Source organism: Trachymyrmex cornetzi, unplaced genomic scaffold (assembly GCF_001594075.2).
Source record: "Trachymyrmex cornetzi isolate Tcor2-1 unplaced genomic scaffold, Tcor1.1 scaffold21, whole genome shotgun sequence".
NCBI lineage: Eukaryota > Metazoa > Arthropoda > Insecta > Hymenoptera > Formicidae > Trachymyrmex > Trachymyrmex cornetzi.
In genome coordinates this window covers 327,090-340,267 of record NW_017296741.1, presented here as the reverse complement: position 1 = coordinate 340,267, position 13,178 = coordinate 327,090, and the positions used below count along the sequence as shown (strand labels likewise).

Here is a 13,178-nt window from a genome sequence, read left to right as displayed (position 1 = left end):
TATCCGATCAAATTTATCGGATAGTCCTGTAAATCCGATAAATTTGATCGGATAATCCTAAAATTTGATCGAATAGTCTTGTAAATCCGATCAAAATCAATCGGAAATATCCGTTTGTTACTTTTTGAACGGACATTTTTCTCAGTGTAGTGCTTTAATAAAACGCGCCGATCTTGAATGTTTTTGTATTTCTTTCAGGCACTAGTCTGTTCGCGGTGGCTGCTCATGAATTCGGCCATTCCCTAGGATTGGCGCACAGCTCGGTCCAAGGTGCTCTCATGTATCCCTGGTACCAGGGACTGAGCCCCAACTACGAGTTGCCGGAGGACGATCGCCACGGGATTCAGCAGATGTACGGTAAGATATTCTCTTTCGCTACGTTAATACTTGCGCTTCGTTAAACATGCAGTATTTAAATTAAAGTTGTTTCCCCGTAAATTGTTGGAGCTTTACGTGAAGCTGTACAAAAATGTTAATATTAAATATAAATGAAATTTTTATTCAAGTAGATATTAAATTTGAATCGCCGAAATTATGGATCCGAGAAAAAGAGAAAATCGTTGGGATGTGATAAAAATCATTTTAGTCTCAAAAAAATATTGTTATAAATTTGAAATCAAACGAGAGAGAAAATACATTACAATATATATTGCGTAATATTTATATCATCGTTAATTATGAGTTTAGGAAAATGAAAACGGAGACAGGAGTTATTAAAAGTAACAGCATAATTATAATGAATTATAATGAATTATGATGCTGAGGTTGAAAAAACATCGCTCTGATAAAAATACAAATATTGATGCTGTATTAATTTTACTAGTCATAAAATACTATTTATTGTTAGTCTTTGTCGACCAAAGCAAACGGAAATAGGAGCAGGAGTTATCCTGCAGATTTCGCTGTGCGATTAGCATTCCGCGACTTCGTGGCTCCGTTTTTCGAATTTTCTTCGTATTCACGCGGTGTGAATCTAGTGAGTGGGATGTGCGAGCAGTTTATCTCGATCGTAAAACTTTCGGTGAACAGCGATGTGGTAGAGGTGAGATTTATAGCGCGCGTTATCGGCGTGGGATCGTAGCGGGGGCGAGTGAGTATTGCTCGTGTGCAGTGTTTCAATTTCGAGCACGCTGTCGGAGCAACCGCAGGCATTAAGGCGATACTGCTGTTGCAGTCGGCTCGGCTTGTAACGTGCGACATAACGCTTGGCGTGTCGGCCGGCGCAATCGAGTTTATTAGAAAAGTTGTTTGCTCTTTATACCGCGGCGAGCCTGACGAGGAGAGAGGCACGTAGGATAATTTTGGCGAAAGTAATGGGCGATATAAATTCCCCGGTCAATAATAATAAGTTTCGCCGAAACGTTTTATAGTTTTTATCTCAAATCCCCCAATTGAATAAATTTTAGAGTAGACCTATATATTTATTTTGTAAACTATATGCATATTTCGAAAAATTAAATATAGTTAAATATAGCTAAATCAAATATCGTTCCTTTATTATAATATAATATCAACAAAAAGAATATACTCGTGATGTGCACTGAAAGAAAAGATTGGCTGAATATGGCATAGCATTTTTAATTGGTTGCAGCAGTCAATTTTTAGTTGTGATAGCCTATCGAAATCCTATACTGACATTGCGGATTAAAGGCTAACGCAACCAAAAATTGGCTGCTGCAAACTAAAATTGGCTATTGCAGCAGCCAATCTTTTTTTTCATTGTGTGATTAAATGTCATTTTTGTCATTTTCCTTTCACTACCTCTAAAAAATCATTCTTTTTGAATTATGACGATTTTATTATGAAGTTAGGTTAGTTCACTTTTGATGATAGATAAAGTAATACTTACCTAATTCATGATAATAAATCAAATATCACGTTTTGCACGAGTTACATCGCTTTTGAAGTAATGGAGTGATATGTATTATTTCAAATATTTGTAGTAATATAAAACAAATCAGTTTCGAAGCAAATGCACGTGTAGTTTATAGAAATTTTACTTAGACTAAAATTATCGCAGAATATATTCAATATTGGGTTATCGTGTTACACCCCCTATTGTCGGAATCACCCGTGTAATTTCGCTGCGCATGTAACGGATCACAACTTGAGCATGTCGAAATTGCTTTAATCGCTCAGTCATGAGAAACAGCTTAGTTATATTCACCCGACCAAACTGCGGAAATCTGTAGTCCATTATACAGGGTGTTGAAAAGATATCAGAGAAATTCTGGTCTACCTAAACATATGTTTGAATATTATAAATAGAAATACTTCCCTTTGAAAATTATTTTTTTTTATTAACGAGATTATGTTTATTAACGAGAAATTTACTCTGAACTTGTGAGAAATATGATTCACTTCAAAGTAGACAAAAGTGATGGGTAGATAAAGTTGAGACACCCTCTGGCTCTTTAATCGAGATTACGGGCGCCTGTGCAACATCGGAAATTTGAATTTCTGGCAAGGATCTATATCTCGCAGTAGTCTCGCAGTAGATAGGGCACTTTATAGTCCGACGACGGGGGTAAAGTTAGCCTTTCAGTAGCAAACTCGTTTGATAGTCAGCCGCTGCATATCGAAATACAGTTGCACTAGTCAAATATTTCGACGTGAACAACCCTATGGCATTTAATGCGCACCTGTGAGACGTAAAAACGTTTTAAAGATGTAAGGGCGCTCAGAAGCGTGTAAACGAAAAGTAAACGCGCGAAAAGGACTATTGTTCGGGTATTCTCTTTACGTTACAGAATAAATAATAACCGAAGAAGTCTCTTTGTTCGCGTCTTTTTATTTCTTAGATTTTATTCCAAATGCCATCAGTCTTATTATTTTATATATTTTGGAATATTTATTAACATTAGAAGATATTATAAAAATAACGGAATTGTAAATATCTATAAAGAGAAAAATTAAATAACAGATGATTATTTATCAATTGTAGAAGTCTTTATTTAAAGAAAATATTCTAGTTATTTACTTTTAAACTATAATAATTACTATTTATATATTATCAATATAAATTATAATTTTAAACAAAAAACAAAATCTTTGCTGTTTAGAATTATCCAACACATGCAGGAATAATATTGAAGAGGTTTGTTTTTTGTTTAAAATTATAATTTATATTGATAAAATATGTAAATGTTAATTATTTCAACTTAAAACCAAATAATATTTGAGTAAATATTTATATAACTTATAAATAACAATTCCATAACTAATAAATAATTGTCAATTGTTTCCTTAGATATTTGCAGTTGCCTCATTCTCTCTTGCATCAAAAATATTGAAAATATTTAATGGTATTTATTTCAAACAACGTGTATTCTATAATCATAATGTATAGTATGTATACTAAACGTGTAACTACCGCTGTGTGCAAGAAATCAAAAATAATCACAACTTTAATATTTTACAATAATATTGTTTACATTTATGTTCGCAATTCCCCCTCTGTCCTATTAAATAAATTAATATCTAATGAATAAAAATTTTTTGTGTGTTTGTATGAAAGTGGGAACTTTTTATTTGTCAGTTAATATAAAAGCAGAAACATAAACATTTCACTCTGGGACGTATGTTCTAACTTTTCGCGGAGCTGCAAGCTTAAAACTGCCACTAAGACTGGCAATAAAAATGATACATCATACCGGTGAAATAAAACTGTTGGAAGGACGACACGAACGAGTTTCCGACTTGTTGCAACATTTGAAATACATAGGAGGAAGCTTTTGATTCGTTGTCTTTACGTGGCTGACTTTATGATGCAATGTTATAAAAGAAGAATGCAGATATTTTATGTGTGCGGTGAAACATATGTGATATTTTCTTGGCCGAACTAGCGTGCATTGTTCCGCGTTTTCCGTCTTTTGATGTCCTCTTTGAAATAAATCTTTTGCAAGAAGTTTTATACGATATTTTAAATCTTATCTTTATCCTTTGAGTTCATGTAATACTTATTATTACTCGCAACTTCGAATTCTTCAGATTCTTTTTGAATTTAAGAATGTAATCTAAAGCATCAATCTCGTTTACCTATTTTTCTAATTGTCGTATAAATCCCACGTTAATAAATTACAAGCTAAAATAAATTGCACCAACTATTCCATTTATCTTAACTATAAATCATTTAAAAATTTTCGCTAATTTACTTAATTATTCACAGTATTTTAAAAAATTCTACATTTATTATATTTATATATAATCTCATTTTTTATAATCATACTACATATATAATCCTCGATAATAAATATTCATGTTTAATTACACATTAGATGTGAAAATTAATTTAAGCCCATCGCATGCAATAATTCACGTAAATAAATTCCTTTCAAAAATACTCTGTTATACTCCTATTACTATTTCAACACAGAAAACTCTGATTATATCAATCAGAATTTCGGTTATTTCAACTAGAATTTTAGTAGATTTAATCAGAAAATTTTCTAGTTAAATCTACTAAAATTCTAGTTGAGACAACCGGAATTCTGATTGATATAATCAGAATTTTTTTCTTTGTCCATTTTCAACCAAACATTTTTTTCAGTGAAAGAATTAAGAGTCTAATATTTCGAACAATCACTATTTTTTTTAAAACAACGAAAACGCAAAGATCGTTGTGGCGGTGTATCATCGCACGTATGTATCTCCAGCTACACGCTGTAAGACTACGTCTCTCACGATGATACACTGTTGCTCTCGTTACGGCTTCCCGTCTGCTCTTTTCGGCTACGTAGAGTCCGGGGATGAAATGAAACGTGAATAAAATATAAAGAATGACCGGGGTTCGCCCACACTACTCATTCCCCCGTCATCCCGCCGGGGTATACGAACGTACTCCCCACTGGGGAATGGTGATTTAGTATACTGCGGCAGAGCTTTGCCGGGGTGGTTCTCCGGGGGATCGCGAATGCATTTCGATCCTCTCGCGCTCTCACTCCCCGCCTGTACCTCCTCTATCTGCCTGTTATTCTCATTTTCCATCTGTCTATCAACGTTATCCTTTCCGTCTTGATTTTTCCACACTTATTTCGTGCTGCAGTGCATCCGGGGAAATTGCTTACAAAAGACGAGATAACGTGGTGGAAAGACAATTTTTACTTAACGTTTGGGAAACATTTACTTAGTATCACAAACACAAAAGTTTCTTATTAATTAATCCTTTAAGCTAATAGCTTTCTACAGTAAACGATCCTGAGTAAAATTAGTAAACTTATTTACGTACAAAATTTATTATTAATTATCGCGATGCTAATATTATTTTAATTAAAAAAATATATAATCTAACTTGAGTTTAATTTAATTTTAACTTTAAACGATATTTAAATTAATACTTTAATTTAAAATAATATTTAACAATCTGTAAATTATCATTATCTCCTTATCATTTAATAACAGTTCAGCACGGATTACTATTATTCTAATTTTTCATTATACCGATATTATGAGCTCTTTTAATCAAGAAGGTTTATTAAAAAATAATGATTAAAAGGACTTCTACCGCTTTCATCCTTTGTATAACCGTCTCGCAAACGCATCGTTCTTCGTTTTCGCCTAGCGACCTCCCATTTCTGGTTTACCCCGTTTTGCCCTGTACATTCTCCCCCGATTGCCGTCGGTGGTAAACGTATTACACGCGCATTGCGTGCCTCTGTCACGGGGAGGAGACTAGGAGAGAGCGCGAACGCGAACGAGGACTCGCATTTGTCTTCTGTGAAAGGATCCACCATCGACGGACGCATTTGCTTTTGCTGCAGCGCGCGTTTCTCTGTTTGTACAGTCGCATTGTCGAATGCAAATAGCGTGACAGCGGAAATCAGCTTAGTCTCGTTCGCCATAATAGAGAAAGAGAGAACGGATCTTATTTGCGGCGTAATTGTGGTACTTCCGCTACCGTTTGGATGTCACGTCTATTTCGCTCGCAACTATATAAAATAATAAACCTGAGAATTAGATGCGAAATAAAAAAACCGTTACATTATTTAATAAATTATTATTCACCCAACATTTAATAAAGACTAAAGTGGCTTATAAATGTCTGTCAATTAAAAAAATTTATTATTAATAAGTTTTCAATTATTTAATGTCAGAAGAGGGAATTTCATTTCAGTAAGCAATTAAAATCACATATTAAAGAAATTACAAGACATTTTATTATTTATAAGATAATAATTTATATTTTTATTAACGTGACGTACTAATTATCTAAAAAAATTACAAGGATTACAGATTTAAAAAATATTTTGCTGCTACACTGAAAAAAAATATAGTCAATTTTAATAAATATTTGGTTGAATATTGCCATCTAAATATTTATTAAATAAAAAAGATATATTTATTTGATACAAGAAATGTTAATTTGATTTAATAATCTTTTTTTACTGAACAAATATTTATTTACTGCAAGTAAATGTTTAGTTGGCAGTATTGAACTAAATATTTATTAAAATTGACTATATTTTTGTCTCAGTGTAAATATAAACGTATAAATTTAATGGAAAACATTGACTGAAGTTACACTTCTTTGCACTTGTTTCTTTTCAGCGTTTTCTTGAGTTTTTGAATGGTAACACCAAGCTGACGAACGCATGCCTGTAGATCCTTTATCTTATCATTGTTCTCCTTCAGCTCCTCCACCGCTACCTCCCAGACGATTTTCGCCTCCTCTGGCACTTTCGAGATCTCGTCCCAGTTGACGTTCTTGAGGTAGCGCACGTACTTGATCGGTTGCACTTCCTTCATCTCCTCCTTTGACAACATGTGAATACGTCGACCCCTTGAAAAAGAGAGCAGCGCGCTCGTACGGTATCGGGAAATCTCGAAGTTAACGATTGATATCAGAGCAGTCATCAGATAGCTTATTTAATTTTGGGAGAAATGAAACACGATTTGAAGCCTTGCACACAATGGAAGAAATATTAGGAATTAATATTAAGATTTCAATCTATCAGAACTAATTACACCGGAATACACGATTTCTGATAAGTTGAAATCTCAATTTAGGTATTCCTATTCGTAATATTTTCTCCATTTAGTGCAGGGTCCAACAATTCCATAAATTTTTTGCGCGTTTTTTCTGTTTAACCTGTAATTGAGATACAAATTTAAAAAGTGTTTATTTTCAATATAAGAAAATGGTAGGGAAATTCTCTCTCTCTCTCTCTCTCTCTCTCTCTCTCTAAACCTTGTATAAATTATATTGTGTCAATCGATTTATTTTTTACGAATAATTGTTTTAATTAATTATCTTCTCACCTCGTAATGGTCGGTCTTCTGATCGATGGTAACGAATGTAATAATGACGTGGGCGATCGTTTGGTTTCTGGTTCTCTTTGCGGCGATGATCGATCGGTCTCTGCGGTTTTTGCGATCGATTTTGAGAAAGTTGGGGTCATTTCCAAAATCGGACTAACATTTGTAGCATTGTCTATCAGAATCAAGCCTGTGGAGCAAGCTTGCGAGAAATGACTCGAGCACAGTGACAACCGAGCGTCATCGTTAGCTTCGCCAATCGCATTCAACCATTTCTTCCAATTATCTTCACCTTCAGAAAACCTGGATCGATGAGTGTGATGATATAGAAATTATCTTGTATTTCAACCTTTTTTTAAATTGTTTTAGCGTCTTCATATTTATCTATGTAACATTATCATTTGACGATTCTGCACATAAATTTATAAATAAGGAACGACCAATAATTATTTGGATTACATTTAAACGCGTTTAATGTTTAGAGAATAGAAATTATGAAGTACTAGAAAAGATACATAAAATACATATTATAATAATTTGAAAATTCATAATAATTAAATAAATGAATTATTGATGCATATTTTTGTTTAAAAAAGAAATTAATTTTGTAGACAGTTAACAATATTTTTGATTGAGCAAATTCGATATTTGAGATGATTTTGATCAAGTTGCGATTAATGTAATCAATAATTAATTTATCTATCGGAATTATATTTGCTGCAAAATTTCTACAATTTATTTTTAATTGCGTCTGCCTTTTCATATATTAAATGTAAAAAAGAAATTCTAACTTTGTTCATGTTAATAAAATAATATAGATATTATTTAATAAGTTAATCATCGATTTAATTAATCGAAGTTTAATCGAAATCACCTAAAAGAGCTAACAATTTACGATTTTATAGGTCGCAGCACAGATTTTTGTATAACGCATAAGTCGCATAACAGAATTATCTAATCCTGAAGATGAAAATAAAGGATTCTGATTGGTTGATTCTCTATGCGTTATATGTTATGCATTATGCAAAAGTCTGTGCTACGGCTTTTAAACGTTACTAGAAAACCTACTGCTGCGCCATCTTTGATCATTCCATTTACGACCATTGTCGATTTTTTCTTTTTTTTCCTTTGTTTCTGTTTATCTTTCTATTGTTTAGTTTTTTTAAATTTACATATTGAATCGTAAAATCATAACTGATAAAATCGTATTGAATATTGTTATACGAATATATCATTATTGATCCATCAAGTATCTTCCCAGATTACATCTATCGAGATATTACGCAGGCGCGCACACACATACATGCAGACTTACACACATCGAACAGACGTACACACATACACATGAGACTTAAATCTTACATGTCAGATCTCTCCGGTGCATTTTTGGAGTGTTGCTCACAGACCTCGCAGAGACAGCAACTCGTCGCCATTTTGAGGCTTAAATAACGTGCAACATCGCTTCTATACGACTGGTGTATATACAATCCGAATCATAAACATAGACTTTGGTGAACTTGGATGGACTGACGATCAGACTAAAGCGAGAGGTTCTCAATACGCGTCGTCCTCGTCTCGCACTGACGCCATTGGTTGCAGCCCGCAGCCGCTGTTGCTGTAACCAACATGTCGGAGCATGAAATCGTGGTGGTAGAAATTGGCGCAATATTACGAACTACTGTTCTCGAACTTAAGATTGAGAAAAGAAAGCAAGAAAGAAAGAAAGGAGGAAAAAATGTTTTTGGCTTCAAACATATAAGCAACTATAAAATATTTAAAAAACTAATTAATTAAAGTTCATTAATTAATTATAAATTAATTAATATGTAATATTAATTAATATGTAATAAATTATAATTAGTTATGTAATATAATTAATTAAACTTAATTTTTTAAAAATTCTAAACTTTTAATTGTACATTTTGGAATATATTTTCCAAAAATTTTTATAAAAATAGATCTAGGAAAAAATATTGTTTTATTTTAATCGAATCCTTAATACGAATTACATTAGATATGCACTAATATAAAAAAAATAATAAAATCATTATACATTAATTATATCACAAAATTTAACTACTTTAACTTTTGTGCGTAATAAAAGAAAGACATATCTATTCATATTATAATTCTTTGGAAGTGGATTGCAATCTCTTTTGAAACTCTGCTTGTGAAGTAGTAAAAGCTGATTGGTTTTTCAAAGAATCATTCATTTTTGTAGTCATAAAACGCACGATAGTTCTGCATGGAAATAAAAATTGATCGGTGTATCTTTTGTGAAAGAGTAGTAAAAGTACGCGCTACGTGCGTCACGTGAAATATTTATGACGGCTGTACTTGCATATATACATGAACCTAGAAAGATATTCCCAGGACATGGAAACTGTGAACTATGCGAAAGGAATCCCGAAATAGAACGCATCGTCGATCACGTTCATAACGATACCGTTCCGCGTTTTATTTTCGGTCACAACTCGTCCGCATCTTGTATTCCCATTTGTTTACGGCATCAATATTTTAACTGCGTTCAATGCAGCATAAATTACGTCGCGTTGTATGCGAGGACAAATGAACATGGAAACAAAATAGGAAATATTATTGCCACTAATAACTAACCCAGAGAAAAAATTGTTTCGATTAAAAAAAATGTTTCTTTGCTATACGGTTAAAAAAAAATTTCTTTGATATTTTTTTGTGAAAAATTTTTTTGATTTAAACATTATACTTTTTTAAATCAAATAAATTTTATTTGATTTTAAAAAGTATATATATAATGTTTAAATAAAAAAATTTTTTTCATTAATCAAAGAAATTCTTTCTTTAACCGTATAACAAAGAAACATTTCTTTAAATCGAAGCAACCTTTCCTCTGGGTGTAATAACTACTAACAACAGCAACATTTTGCATGACAATCGTTGCGAAAAAGTCTATCATCTAAAATTATAAACGAAAAGTGTTTTCCATTCTTGATGAATAAAAGCAAAGCGTAAATTACAGACAAACTTTGCAACTTGAGGAAATTTCCGCGAGAGGAGAAGAAAGATTCTGTCTTGTGCACTGCGGTAACTTCTAATCTGACATGTTCAGTTTTCCTCTATGCTTCAGACTCTAAAATAGCTTGTCTACAAAGCTTTTCTGATTTGTATATACATATATAAGCATTTTTCGCGAAATCGAGTTTTCAAAAATATATTAGTAATACAAAAAAAATAAATTAATAAATTACGTGCCTTCACGTACATAACAGAATTCCGTTGTCAAGATAAAATTTTTAGGAGATTTGACGATTTTTATTACATGTTCTCTTTGTTCAGTCATTAAATGTATAATATAAAATATATACTTTACGGGTCTACATGTACGTTTTCCTTTATTGAATTAAGTTGCTTTATTTGAGGATGATCACATTAAAAATTAATTTTAAAAAAACGCTAACTGAAGAGGCTAAAAATTTTTGTGTGATACTGCAACCGAAATTTTGACAATCATTGATCCGCCTCATCACATGTCATTAAGTCAATTTTTCTCAAAATTATAAGACCACAGCGCCAACTTTTGTATAACACTGCATAACGCATAAGGCATAAAACATAATGGACTTTTTATAAACCAAGAAATTGACCAACCATTGACTATACATAGTCGATTATTCTCATATTACTATTAGTCCGTTTTCTGGCTGAACTAATATATACTTTTAGAACTCAAAGTAAGAAAGGTACAGGTTTGATATTCAGTGAAAGCGAGTAAGAAAGTTCTAGTGCAGTATAATACAGTGCAGGAATAAAAAAACAGACCTAATGATTGGTCAATTTCTTACGGCTTAAGATTTAAAGCTTAGGTAGAAAGTAGTTGGTTTATTGTAGAAAGCCCATTAGAGAATCAATCAATCAGAGTATGAAATAAAAGACTCTGAACCCATGTGAGAAAGTTAATTTTTTCAAAAGTTAAGAGCTATCTTCACACGGGTGGATTGTTGATTTACTTATGCCTTATGCTTTCCGCTTTATGTATGTTAAATAAAAGTCTGTATGCAGCATTATATTATATAAAAGGCTTATACCATTCGCAGAATTAAGCCGATTCTACAATTGCGTATAAGTGCAATTGTAAGTGGTCGTAGTTGTAAAAATTCACCAATTACAACTGAATACGAGAAGAATATTCAATCGTGATTGATCAATTCTTACAACTACAACCACTTACAATTACGCTTACGCAATTGAGGGGGTGGAATAAAGGCATAATTCTACTTAGACCCTTTTTCCGGAGATTAGCTTTTCTATATAATATTGATCGTAATAAAGAAATATTGTAACATGTGACTTCTTAAAGACATTACATAAATTCATTTGATACTGTACCCATTTATGTATAATAAAAAAGTAGCAAGTTATTTTAATTTTTATTAAAATTAAAATTTTGTAATTAGGCCTTTATTCCGCCTATCCACTCAATTGTAAAATAGGTGCGCATGTTCGATTTATGAATGAGGCGATGCGCGCGGAAGTGGGAGGAGGGAGCGAGATAGGTCGCGCTTACTACGCACGTGGTAGAGCGTACGCACAGCTGACTCGCTTGCCTGAACGAAATTCTTGCTGTCGCTTCGTGCGACGGTAGTGCCTCACCGCGGCGATAGCGTATTCGCCAGCTCGCTAATATTTCCGATCAGATGAAATCGCAATGAATTGCGGCGACTTGCATTTAAATTCCGAAGTTTAGCGCATTTTACAGATCTGGGCCTCTATTCTGAAACTCTTGCAAGTTTTGTTATCATTATAACGTCGTTGCGCAGCATTTTTACCATGGTAACAACGTTATAATAGCCCTGCTGGAATCGATTTCATTCGCGAGATACAGTTGATTTATTTTGAAATATTTTATTTTGAATAACTACAAAAATATGATATATATGCATGTACATATATAATATACAGATAATTCTCACTAGGAATTATTTAGGCGAAAAAGATCTAGCTTTGATCGTCATAGGCCTGAATACGCTTATATTTAGTGTTTATTTTGAAAGCTCTATAACATCTCGAGAGGAAATGGGATGGTCGCAAAGAAATTCTTAATGATAAATGACATGATAGAAATTGAGATACCTTTTGCATATCTTTTTCTGTATCGAATAATACAGGCAGCTGGCATACACAGCGTATAAAAGCTGACATTTTAACGTATTCAATAAACTTGGAATCATGGATCTTTGGCAGACAACTCACGAGACGTAGTTAAATTGTAGCCGATATACATAGAATGCTTTTATAAAATTGAGAGAAATCAAAATATTGTGTTATTAAAATCGCTGTGTTTTCTGTGGTAACGTTACCCTGCTCTTTACATTTTATGATATGGAGCCGCCTCGGCGCCGCGACGATAGTAAATAAAGTTGCAACTCGTGTTTACGCGATCAGCGATAAGCTAAAGTGCTTTTTCGGCATGTAAAAATATTCGACAATAAAGAATATCAAAATAGTTTAAAATGGGATTTGTTTAAATATTATAAAAGTAAGAGAATTTTGCTTCAGAATAATCAAAGTATAATTATCTGTATCAATTTTTTTCTAAAACTAATATCTAAAGGTAAAAGAAAATTAAAATATTATTTATATTATCACAATTATATTTTTAGAATAATATAGAATGAATGTAGAAAGCATTCTGTATAAATAATAGAAAAGATCTAGAATCAAGAGTGGCCAATTTGTGACATGCGTGCCATTAATACGTGAAGACATTCTGTAACAGAGTGACACATCACAAAGATTTCGAATCTCCATAATTACATATTCACTGAGAGAAAGGATTTTGTTAATTTAGCAAGCCACCAGTACCTTTAACCAGTGATCGGTAAATATGTGACAACAAATTTTGTTGTTGTGATTGCTACTAGTCTGTTATACCAATCAGTTATTAG

At 32.6% G+C, this 13,178-nt stretch overlaps 1 protein-coding gene across 1 annotated transcript in view; it reads left to right on the top strand.

The window, feature by feature from the left end:
- Mmp2 (Matrix metalloproteinase 2) overlaps positions 1–13,178 on the top strand; it is a 188,325-nt gene that overhangs the window by 157,138 nt on the left and 18,009 nt on the right. Inside the window, exon 7 of the mRNA XM_018505661.1 lies at positions 199–357. Coding sequence (XP_018361163.1) covers positions 199–357 — 159 coding nt within the window. The remainder of the gene's footprint in view (positions 1–198; positions 358–13,178) is intronic.